This window comes from Phragmites australis, chromosome 7 (genome assembly GCF_958298935.1).
Source record: "Phragmites australis chromosome 7, lpPhrAust1.1, whole genome shotgun sequence".
Classification (NCBI taxonomy): Eukaryota; Viridiplantae; Streptophyta; class Magnoliopsida; order Poales; family Poaceae; genus Phragmites; species Phragmites australis.
Window position 1 is genome coordinate 36332631 of NC_084927.1, and position 12822 is coordinate 36345452.

At 43.6% G+C, this 12822-nt stretch overlaps 1 protein-coding gene across 3 annotated transcripts; it reads right to left on the reverse strand.

Annotated features, from left to right (window-relative positions):
* Positions 1 to 4299: 4299 nt before the first annotated feature.
* LOC133925124 (uncharacterized) lies at positions 4300 to 9745 on the reverse strand. 3 transcript variants are annotated; one of them, XM_062370972.1, is made up of 5 exons: positions 9475 to 9745; positions 7677 to 7783; positions 5275 to 6123; positions 5021 to 5179; positions 4300 to 4891 (listed from the first exon to the last, which is right to left on the reverse strand). In XM_062370972.1, the coding sequence occupies exons 1-5, from the start codon at positions 9548 to 9550 to the stop codon at positions 4496 to 4498; spliced, it is 1587 nt and encodes a 528-aa protein (XP_062226956.1). In that variant the 5' UTR covers positions 9551 to 9745; the 3' UTR covers positions 4300 to 4495. The 3 variants fall into 3 exon arrangements, with proteins under 3 accessions (XP_062226956.1, XP_062226955.1, XP_062226957.1); XM_062370971.1 differs by having other exon boundaries at positions 4300 to 4900; positions 9475 to 9744; XM_062370973.1 differs by having other exon boundaries at positions 4300 to 4900; positions 9345 to 9481.
* Positions 9746 to 12822: the final 3077 nt, after the last annotated feature.

The window sequence follows — 12822 nt, forward strand, 5'->3', positions numbered from 1 at the left end:
TTTTTTTTTGATTTTCATATATTATTTTATTGTTGAGCTCTAGAACAGAAAGAGGTTTTTAAATGATTTTCACTTTTTGTGAATTTTTATTGCAAATAAATTATATAGAACAAGGGAATTTTTAGATTTGCAGATCCTGTTGGAGATGGCCTTAGGGTCTTCTCCTCGTCAAGGGACAGTTCCTGCAATAGTACATGTTCTTCTAGTGCTCTGAAACCCTACTTTAACCGAGACATAAGGAAAACAATTTGCACATAGCAACGGGGAAGAAGACCAAAGGTGAAAGAAGGGGCATCTGTTCTGATAATCTTCAATGCCTTTTCCTTCTCCTCACGGTAGCCTTTGTACCTCCAGCCTTATCTTCTCTCAATTCAGAACCATGCTGAAATTTAAGTTCAGGGGCACCTAATGCAATTCCAAGTAGCAAGGAATCCTGACTTAATCTCTTCAGGAGGGCCATTATCTCCCAAACGCATTGTCTTGCCTTTGTCCAGATGAGGAACAGTGCCAGTTAGGGCCGGCCTTGGGGGGGGGGGGGGGCGGGCAGTGCGGCCGCGCCGGGCCCCCAACTCGCAGGGGCCCCCAACGGCCCGATTGCAGCCTGCAAATTTTCCCATAGCGCCGACGCGTCACGCAACACCGAGCCGCCGTGCCCGTGCGCCGTCCCGTCCGCCGAACGCCCGAAGATCGAAGTCCCGATTCCCGAACCGTCGTCCGCCGAGGCGCCGAAGGAGAAGGACCGCCTGAGTTCGCCGTTCGCCCGGGCCCCGTCCGTCGTCCGCGTCCGCCCGGTGGCCGGTGCCCGTGAGTCCGCCGAACGCCCGAAGTCCGAAGACCGAAGTCCCGATTCCCGATTCCCGAACCATCGTCCGCCGAGGCGCCGAAGGAGAAGGACCGCCTGAGTCCGCCGTCCGCCCGGTGCCCACTCTGGCCTCTAGTCCGCCGTCCGCCCGGGCCCCGTCCGCCGTCCAAGTCCGCCCGGTGGCCGGTGCCCGTGAGTCCGCCGTCCGCCGTCTGCCGTCTGCGGTCCGCGCCCTGGTCCTTCCGCCGTCTGCGGTCCGCACCGCGCGGCCGCGCCCTGAGCCCCTGACCCCGGTGCCCACCCTGGTCAGCTGGTCCGCGTCCGCCCGGGCCTGCGTGCCAGATTGCAGTGCGGGTGCGGCAGGCTGGCAATGCCACTCTCAGGCTCTCAATCTCAGCGAGTCCGGGTCCGGTCGTCCGGAGTCAGCCACTCAGGTGGTCAGGCCTGCTACCTGCAACCACAGAGCCACTTCGTTCAATCGTTCCTCACGTCAAAACTCAAACGCAGTCACGCAGCCAGTGAGATAGGCGACAGAAACAGAGCAGCAGCCAACAGATTTAAGGTTAATTTCAATTAAACTCATTTTTTTTAGTTTTGTAACTTTGTAATTTATATGAGTTCAACCACTAACATGTTAATTTTTTTAATTATCAGTTCGTCCTAGGTATCATGTCATTGAGAAAGTACGCATCGGGTAGCGAAAAAAGGAAAAAGAGAAAACAAGTGGATGAGTTAATAGAATCACAGAAGGGGGCAATGGACAAATTCTTAAGGAGTAATACGGGCAGTTCACGAAACCCAGATGAGTGGGCGATAGTTGCTGTGGAGGAACAAACTAATGTGAACGATGACGACCAAGGTCCTACCCCTACAGAAGACAATGTTGACATCAATGAGGATGGTAACAATGTAAGATGACAATATATTTAATTCATCTGCTACAAAATCTGCTAGTGTTGATGAGCAGCTGGTTTTTATTACGGATATTTATGATCCAAGAAATTGGGATAATCTTGATAACAAAGCTAGGGACATATTAGTGGAGAAGGGGCCTATAAGAGAAGAAAATATTGTATTCCCTTTAGATGACAGCTTAAGATATTTTGAAGTTGATTACTTTTTTGTTATGGTTGATGTGGCAATCACTTCATTGAAAACTAGATTTGAAGAACTCCAAGAATTCAAAAGTATATTTGGGTTTTTAATGAGTTCAACAATCTTGAAGTCATTGGATGGTATTGAACTAAAAGACCATTGCACTAAATTTGCAGAAACTTTCTCTCTAAAGGGTTCATCTGATGTTGAGTTAAATAATCTCATTTCTGAGTTAAGTGTTATGCAGTTGACTTTACCAGATAGACCAATATCTGCTATGGAGATTTTTGAGTTTGTCAGAAATGTAGATTGTTATCCTAATATTTCTGTTGCTTATCGGATCTTATTTACTGTACCAGTGACTGTGGCATCTGCCGAAAGAAGCTTTTCAAAGTTGAAATTATTGGAGAACCATTTGAGGTCTACAATGTCACAAGAAAGATTAAACGGTCTGGCAACTCTATGCATTGAGAAGAAATTATTGGATGAGATTGATATTGATACAATCATCAATGACTTCGCATCTAGAAATATCCGAAGAAATTTTTAAGGTAATATGTTTGAAGTATTCCATATAAATATTGTTTTTGATTCAATTTAAGTTTTTTTCGGTAACAACTCAAATATATTTAGGGCCCTATGTTTAATTTCGCACCGGGCCCAAAAATTCTCAGGACCGGCCCTGGTGCCAGTTGCTCATATCTGATAGCAGCCTTCAAGGGGACACTCCTTACAACTGACCATGATTTAAGCATCTTATGGCTCTTTATCTCAACAGCAGGCGAACTGTCAAACATGTCTAACAGCTCTTGACCCGTGGTGGTAACCAGATCATTCCCAAGAAGAGCAACAACAGCAAGCAATAACATATAGCTACCTCCACCATGCTTCAGCTGCGCCACCGAGTTCCTCGCCCTCATGTTCTGAACCATTCTCTTCCAGAGCTCTGCAGGACTAGCATCCCGTCTCCTGTTGGGCAAATACTCATGGATTTCAAAACCCTCCAGCATTAGCTCTGTGATCCTTAGCAGGCTTCCAACAATAGAATCAGTACCATTGATCAGACCAAGGCTAAAAGGAAGACCAGCAACATACTTCTCCTTCGTCTCAGCAGCCACGATGTCAGTTGGCTTAAGTTCAGCTGCAACCGAGAGCGCCTCACTCACAGTGAGCAGCGAGAAGAACATGTCTTCCGGCCTCACATAAGCAATCTTATCACCACCCTTTGACATAGGCCGGCCACGGGCATACAGATACCCAGAAGAGTGCAAGGAAGGCGATACTGTGAGCTGCCCTGCTACCCCATTGATCAGAGATGTTGTGCCGATCCTGGACGGTCCCAAGAGAGCTAGCAGCCTCCCTGCCTCTTCCTTCCTAGAAACATTTGGCAGCTGAAACCTCGCCTCAATCACCTTGTGTGCATTCCCAACGTGGTACGCCTCTGCTGATGGCACCCAGTTGCAGTTGAGCAGCAGCACGGCGTGCGCGACGCCTCGGCCGCTCAAGCTCCTGAGGTCCGTGTACACCATGTGTGAGCTGTATAGGTTGGTGTTGAGGTTGATGGACAGCTTGAGGTCCTGTCGGTGCACGAACTTGAGCTTGGGGAAGCGACCGAAGCATGCCTCCGAACGCTTGGTGTGCGCCGCCGGCGGTTGCTCAGTAAGAGCCACGAGGAGGTCATCAATCGGGATGGTAGTGCTGATGATGAAGGCGTAGGTGTTGACGCCAAAGTGGAGGTCGTGGTCTCGCCCGTGGTCGTACGAAGACTGAATGGCCAACGACCGTCGTAGGAGCCAAGACGTCGCACGCCGCGCACGTCTTCCCGAAGACGCAGTGGGAGGTGTTGCCGTGGAGCTCAGCGCACTGGTGGTCCGGAGGAGCAGCCGCGTACCCAGTGTTGTTTGTCTTCGTCGCAGACCGCGTGCATATTCCCGCGAGCACTGGAGCTTGCCGATGGAGGACGGTGCTACTTCCTCCGATTCTCAGAGGTCCTGGAGCGTGGAGAGGACCTCCCGCGTACGAATTATAACAGATGGCTTGGAAACAGATTTCAATTTGGTCAGCATCAATTCTTTTACGTTGCATTTGTTGCTTGTCAATAGATCAATTCTGATGAATAGTACTCAAATTTGAAGAATATCTTTTGACCCCTGAGCTGCAAACCAAACACTGTAATGGTATCCAATACCATTACCACGTGCAACCAAACAAAACGTGCAAACAGTGATCCCACACCCAAACCGCCCGTGATTTGATTCCCTTACCATTTACTTCACCAGTGTGAACCAAACACTATCCAAGGTTAAAGATCAGCCCAGTGAACTAACAAGACTAACTTTGGAGCGTTAAACTCAACTGGTCCTCAAGGTTCGAATCGACTTGCAGCGTTACAGAGACACCAATAAAGCGCACAACATTGAAAAATTGCGATAACTTAGAAATAAAGCACATAAGTGTGATATCACAGGACCTAAACAATGAACAGTTATGACAACATATGCGACATTGCATAGTTAAATATTGGACAAGACCTAACAATGAAAAATGATGACTTATGACAGCAACATATGCAACACTGCATAGTTAAATATTGGATAATTACGATAACTTAACATCTATAGCATGGCACCGGCTGCAAGGCTCCCCAACATTTAACTTCACTGTAGAGGGAACCCTTCCCAGGATGTACCTTTCGACAGCCCTGAGTGCTTTATGCGCTTCCAAGATCATATCCCTGCACAAGTGCCTGCATTCACCGGTTTTTTGGACAGAACACCTTCTAATTTCACCATTTACCTCCCAATGTAATACGGTGTCCAGTGTAAGACTTTCAAGTGATGTTGCATTCTCAAGAATATGACATGTTAGCTCAACCATGCTCTTTGCAGAGCAGAAGCCATTGATCTGCACCTTCTTGAGTCTGTCATGCTTGTGTCCAGAACTCTGCCTCATATGCGAGGCATCCCCAAAAACCGAATCATGCTTCATGTCATCCTGACATACCTACACAGGATCAATATTAATGTCACTTCAATTAATGGCTCGACCACAGATACTAGATATCTTTGCAAGATAAACAACTTCTTTCCCTGAAATGGAATTGCAAGATGAAAAGTAACTTACACCCAAGATGAAAGTCTCCAAGACAGGAGAAGCATCCAGAAACGAAACCAAAGACAAATAATCATAGGCTGGGGAAAAGGCCTGACAATAAGCACCAAGACAAATCTTCAAGTACTTGAGGCTGAGGAATTTGTCAGCTACCATAGGTGAATTAACCCTCTGCATAAAGATATATCAGATTAATTATATTCCAGGGCATGGCTACTGTTTATGTCATGACACTGGTATCTAATAACCTGAAGTTCATAGTATACCTCACTAACTGAAGTTATAGTAAGAATTTCAAGATTTGGCACAGTGGAAGGAAGCTTGGTAATAGCATAACTGACAGAGTTGGGCTTATCTGAAAACCCAATTTTTAGGATCTTCACTTGCGATGATTCTCTAAGTGAGAGGTGTACTGGGTCACCAAAGAATCTAAAAGTGGAGAGATTTGGAGCATTGCTCTCTATCACTTGCAGTGTGTTGCAACCAAACACACTCAGCCAGCTGAGCCGCTCCAGCCAGAATGGTATCTTCAGGCAATTTAGCTCACTGCAACATGTGAGTTGCAACTGCTTTAAAGCAAAAGACTTGGAAATAAGACACCCTAACTCATCCCCTGTAATGCGCACTTCATACAGATGCAGCTTAGTCAGGCTTTTCAAACAATCAAATCCAACCGGGGGACGGAAGGCGCAATCGTTGAGATAAAGATACCGAATCGAGTTTCCACGGCCATCAAATAAAAGTGAGCATGGGAAGTTGTACTCTTCCTTGTCATTTGAAGGGTAAAAAAGGGAGACTTCTTCAATCCCAGGTGTGATAGCAATCTGAAGCCAATTATTGAGATGACAAGTGGTGACATTGCAATAATCAGGGATTTCAAGCTTGAGAAACTTCACGCCAGTGCCTGAGTGATTTTTTAGAATGTGGTCAACTCTGCTAGTGAAACACCTTGCTCTGTCACCCTTTACACATGCCTTTCGTTTTAATCCCAGTGTTTTCTTACTGAGGATGAGCTTGGGGTGGCATCTCCAAGAACGTAAAAATGTGCGAGATACACATGCAGAACGGGCAGCATCTTGCAATGGCACTAGGGAACGAATATGGCACCAGATATCCTGCAAAGGCATGGAAAGAATAGTTCCACATTGGGACTGTAAAGGCAAAACATTTCTTCATTTTTTTAAAAAACAATGGTATTATATGGAGTAAAATTCTATCCAAGATAATCTGTTCATGTTTGTACAAAATGTGCCTCATCACATAGGTACATATTGAATTGGATGCAATCGTAGTAGGTAAGTTCATCATGTGTAGAGAAGGTCCCTTTTTTCTGTAAGTGTGGTATTTGTTGCTTTCCCTCAAAAAAAAAAACTCCTTAGTATCTAGAACGATCAACTACCATCACTATGTAATTTATTCACTTGAATTAAGCCTGGAGTAACCAGCATCCAGCATCCAGCAATATTGGTTGCAAATCAAGGAATGATACTTTGTACAATAGCATGCAATAAATAAACCAATGTAGCAAAGAAACAGAAATAGCATCAACTTCTGCATATGGTACAAAGTATTCCCGAATGTTTAACAGCATTCCTGGTAGAATCCAACACGTTTGGCAGCTACAATATACATGACATAGGCCTTGGAAACTACAATGAGGTAATAGACGGCAGATCAGATAAAATATCAGGTTCCTACAAGGATATGCAGTTCAATCAGACATCTGTACTAGACATAGGAAGCATATTCATAAGCCAAATAGTCAAGTATTTTCTAGTTGGTAAATTTATATAATGAAAAGCTCTAAATATTATTTCCAATGCAACAAACTTTTCTCTAAAAAGGAGCTCCGGCAGAGATGCTTCAATACTATGACGGCACAAGGTCACGTCCCCTTCACCCGCACACCGGAGCTGTCTCCTTTCGTTCATGAGATAAGATGAATCACAAATGTTGAGCAGCCACTGGAATGTGCAGAGAATGCACAAATACAATTTTTTTCTTGTCAAAACTTGGTTACAGCATAGCATCGAAACAATGAAGTATTTCATTTATGCTCAAGTTCACAACTGATGATCTTCCTTTCTCCATGTATGAATACACGTGCAGCCATGGCTGGACCTAAATTCTGCTATGAGGAGCAAGTAGAAGGTTTCATAGGGAAATGATGAACCCAGGAATTCTGAATGTGGGAAGGGAACTGCAAAGGAAAGCCCTGTTACTCCTTGCCCATCTTCTTTAGGTAATACCATGTAGCAAGGACTGTCAAAAGTGTTGCCAAGCTAGCTTTTAACGACTTGTGACAATCAGCTAGTAATTACATAGTAATTACATGGTAATCAGGTCAAAGGAGGATGAAATTTGGTTATGTGTTTCCATCTTCCCTACAGGGGGAAGCAAACCAAAGGTGTCCAGTTTTTTGAAAGCTGCATATTTTAAATAAACTCTTCTGTTATGGTTGACATGTATGTATGTAATTAAACCTACCTCAGTACCGAGGAAGCTGGAGTTTAGGCTTCACTGTCACAATAACAAAAAGGTAAATACTCGATCTGTTCACAAATTTTTATGTAGCTAGCATAGGTCCATCAATTTGAGAAGTTAGAGCAGTCTTAGTGATGTTTTACTTGTAATATAAGCTTTCCATTATCAGCATTTTATGTCGTACCTCAGGAAGGTTTGGCCCTGAATATCTTGATCTTTTACCACCCTGAAAATGATCATCATCTTGGCAGAGTGAGTCGTTTTTCTGGGGTACTGAAGTAATCAATCCATCTGCACATATCATGCATGGTACTGAATAAGTATAATACAGATATTAACAGATCGAAACAACCAAGTCAAGCATATGAATGCGCGTATAGCAATCCGATTAGTTTCTCTTATCCAACTTTTGCAAAACCACTAACTTATTTAATAAAGAGTAAATTACACCGCGGGTCCAAGAACTCGTAAGGTGGGTGCCAATATGTCCTTAAACTAGAAAACTGAACGTTCATGTCCATAAACTTGAGAAACCCATGCAAGAGAGGTCGGAAGGCAGTTTTCTATGGTCTAAAGGCGGTTTTTCAATGATGATAAGGCATCCATTTTTGTAGGAAATGAAAACCTAGCATCCTTTCATAGAGGCATCTCTCTCTCGCACTTGCACGACAACTACAAAGATTATAGCGTTCAAGATAACAACGATAGGTATCATCACCGTCCAACTCTACGATTGTGAATTGTGATAATGATGTCCGAGAACATGCCATTGACAAGTTTATTCATGGTGACCAGACCCTATGGAGACATATCATGTAACAAACACTTGTGCGGGGCGTTGGATATGATGCCATTCTGTCAAGCGGTCTGCAGCCATGGTTATGGCATCTATACGATGGGTGGAGGGGTGAATGTGAGCTCACAGAACCATGACACAGTGATGGTGTCCACCACAGGGACCTTGCCAAAACAGCTAAGTAGTATAATGATGCTAACTGGAAGGTGGTACTATGAATGTGGTATAAGGATACAATGAGCGTAAAGCATAGAGTCTGCAAGGGAACAATAGCAGCAAAGCGACATGTATCGCAATAGTTCCTTGTGCCCACATGGATAACTCGTCATCACCAAACACCACCTTTGGATCATTAGGACCACAAACCTCTCTTGCTCTGATTTATCAAGATTATGGACATGGATGTCCAATCCCTAGTTTATGGACCTACTTGCACCCACATAGCATGTTTGTGGACCTGTTGTAAAATTCACTCTTTAATAAAAAAAACGAGTTGTTTCAATTCAAGGAAAAAGCTACAGTTGACCTTAGTTTTTTCAGCAAAGCATTGCATCTCCCCAACTACATGGTGGAGGAGCCCAACAGCCAATGGGGCCAATATCATTTCCCAGCCACCTTCGTTCTCCTCCCTCCAAAGGCTTATCTTGGATCTCATACCGACTAAACAAGGCATTGGCTTCACTGCTACCTTGAAATCTCAAATCATATGTCATGTTCACTGCAGTGTTTGAGTGGATACCAGTGGCTTCTCTCGAACCACTATATGCTAGTATCATTACATGATCAGTCTTTTTTATATCTTGAAATCTCCTCCCAAATTATTCGTTTTACGAGAAAATCCACATTTGAACAAAAATGATTACGGCTGGAGCCCTATCCTACCCAAAACGCGAAGGAAAAAAAAGAAGCAATCTTGGTGATTTGGCATCCACCAAATTAAGGTTTTGTGGTCAAATAAACATCGGAGAGCCTGCTCATAGCAATCTAAATGAATCAGTTTGCTCCTTTCTCAAAAAAGAGAGATCTTTGTCCGGAAAAGAATTAGTAAACACGAACCGCTATCAGCAGAAACTATGAAGAGACATATAAGCAGCAACAGAGGCTTGTCGCATAGGACCATGAGGGCTGAGGCAATAATACAGAGATGAATAACAGAGAGGCCGAGGGGGGCTAACAGGCGGCTTACTGGGGGCTTGGATTTGCCGGCGACCCTTCCGCTCCCTCTGCATGGACATGAGCCGCTTTAGCCCCAGCAGCCCCATGATACCTGGTATCGAGGGCACGGAAGCGGCGGGTGGTCGACATCTCTCTCTCCCGGTGTCTGTCTCCTCTAGATCTATTTATCGCCGCCGTCCCCGCGCTCTTGCGCGTTAACACGCTCCCTCGATTTCGATTCGGACCCGAAACAACTGAACGTGAGGGGAGGAAATCGTATTGGCGGCTGGCGCCGCCGGGGTTGGGAGCAGGGTTTACAAAACCAACGAAAATCGAGACCGGGGTAACCTTTTATCGCGATAACTGTTCAAAATTTAGAAAGAATTTGTTTAAAATTCATTCTGTAAATTTGAAATTTGATGAGAATTCGGACTTAGTCGATTGGTTTTCATCGGTTATCGAGCGGTTTCACCGATTTATCAAGCGTATTTTTCGTATTATCGGTAACCGCTCGTTGTTAACGATTTATCGAGCGGTTTTTTCGAATTTAAATTAAGTCAAAAAAATCAAAAAAAAGTTCAATCTTGTAAAATCAATAACTAATTCATATGAGCTTCAAATCAAATGAAACAAATTTTATGGGTTTCCTTTTTAGCATAATCTACATGATAAAAGTATTTATACTCATAAAAATTGAATATTTTCTATAAGAAAATGTATTTGCTAAACCAAGTTAAATACATAATTCTCTTTGCTAATCTAAAGATCATGAAACCAATTTTGTTAGTCTTCTTATATGATCCTATGTCTTTTAAAAATATATGAACTCATGAATTAGTTATTGTAACGTGCATAATTGTATAAATGTGTTGCGACTAGATTAATTCATAACTAACTCATCACATCTCCAAAATTAGTGAAACTATTTTTATTAGTTTACTTATACTATTCTTTATGTAAGAAAAATAATGGTAGACATGAAAAAGTTAATTACATTGTTGTTTCTTAATATATTCACTTTATGCTTGTGAACTTTGTAAAAATTATAGAGAAATTAATAAAACTTTAAATAAAGTGAAATCAATTTTAAAGATCCCCATAAGATACGCTCTACACAAGAGAAATATGTGTTTGTATGTTAAAATTTTTCTTTACATAAGTTAATAAATGAGTTGCATGCTTCAGCTTTTTTCTTTTTTCTTTTCAAGCTTCCTCTCTATAGAATATGATGCAAACAATATTATTTTTAATTTTTTTTTTACAGAATGTCTTAGAATTATCTATAATTTTTTAGAGTTTATTGATTTATTCTATTTTTTAATTTTTTAATTCAAGTTCGAAAACCATTCGCATTATGAAAATGAAGCGGAGTGATAAGATCGGTAACCGCTATTTTCGAGCGATAACCGTCGTATTTTGAAATCTGGTTGGGAGTGGTGGAGCTTTTCTCCCTCTCAAAATAAAAAGCAGTGGTGGAGTACGAGGGAAGGGGCCTACTGCTTTTTTAAGGTGGGGGAAGGGGCCTACTGCTACGAGCCTACGACAGGGCGGGTAATAACCGGACTTTGGAATCTGGAGAAAACGTCGCAGCCCGTAGACGGAAACGCTATATGGGCTCATTGGGTTGTTCAGCTGTCATGTTTTAACGTGCGTCGCGATGGAGGCAAAGGGCGAAACGGATGATGCGCGGTGCCGTTAAGTAGCCGGCCCATATCGTTCTAGTAGTTTTCCAGCCCATCCCATCACTTTCGGCTGCAACTTCTTTGTCCTTGTCTTGGCCGCGGCGAGTTCGTCCTTCTCTTGGCCGCCTACGCCGCGGAGGTTCGTCTTCCTCTTCACGATTCTCCCTTTCGCGCATGCCCATGGAGTAGCTTTTCTTCGTGCCGCCGCATCCTCCCTCTCTGCTGCAGCGCCATGCTGTCCAGTGCCCACCAGATCCTGTGCTCCTCCCTGCCGCCGTGGTGGACAGTGTCAAGATCCAGTGAGGAAACTTTGGAATTTCTTTGTCCAATGACCGGAACTTCTTGATTCAACTGTTGAAACTTCTTGTTTACTTTGGAACTTCGTCACCTACGAGTTGGAACTTTTTGAATGAACCACTGGAACTTCCCATTTGCAATGTGGAACAATTAATCGTAGTGCTTGGAACTTTTTTCTGTTTAGTTGGAACTTTCTTGCCCCAGGTGTGGAACTTTGTTAACAACCCACTCGACACGATAACTAGCGCTCGAGTAGAGTGGCTATACAGGGTAGATATTTATCACCGGTGATCGCTGGGATGTTGCCGTCACCCAGTTCGAACACTGTCTTCTTCCCCTCCAAGTCTCCTCCCCCTTTCCTTCTTATATTACACAATTCCTATTACATTGCCTATTGGCCCACTCCTTACATAGCCCAACTGGACCCAATATATTTTGGGTTGGCTTTGATAGCACGGAGAACTCAGCCCAGCTTGCGAACAGAAGCACCTACTACTTTGATTTCCTCTTCCTTGTCTGATTCGAGCTCGCCTACAGGAGTCAGCTTGCCGTCCCTCTAAATATAGGCACTGACATCCTCCCCTCCTCGACAGCTGGTTTGTCCCCAAGCCAGAGCTTCGAGAAATCAACGTCGTAAGTTTTCAACAATCTCCCAGGTAGCCATCGTCGGTAGCCACGATGACCATTTCACCAAGACTTTCGGCATCACTCGATCAGAAACAGTACAAAGACGATGGTCTAAGAACATAACATGGATTGGTGAGTCAATGTTAGCTACAGGAATCAAGACACTGACCTTCTTGGAATGGCCCAGCGCACATTTCAATTGTGAAACATGAAAAACTAGGTGAACAGAACTGGAAGTTGACAGTTTCTGCGGCAGCTTGAGAAGCGGTGATCTGTTGCATCACTCCCTGCATCTCGCTCACCACCCGACTCAGCTGGTCCATCCTTGAGCTCCACTTTTCATCCAACGCAGCCACAACAGTGCCAAAATGCTCCTCCCTTTTTGTAACATCCCAATTTCATAAACCTGTTATTAAGCATAATCATGTATCATGAGTATCATGTTTAATTGTTAAGTTTTGAGGAGTGCTTGTTATTTCTAATGAGTGTTTAAATAAATTTCTTTGAGTCATGAAAATACCCGACATTAGAGTTTTCTTTAGTTTAATCTCTGCTTATGCGTTGTAGATGAATCCAATTAATCAAGTTCATCTCATTTTGTAATTGCGTCGCAAAAATTTCGAGAATTTTTGGAGCTCCAGAGCACTAGAGCACATATGTTTGGGTTAATAAAAGAGCGAATGAAAATTAGAGAGAGAAAGGAAAAGAAGTGCAGCTAAAATGGACTTGCTTCACTTGCAAATAGGGCACACCTAGCTAGCCCACCTCTCCCC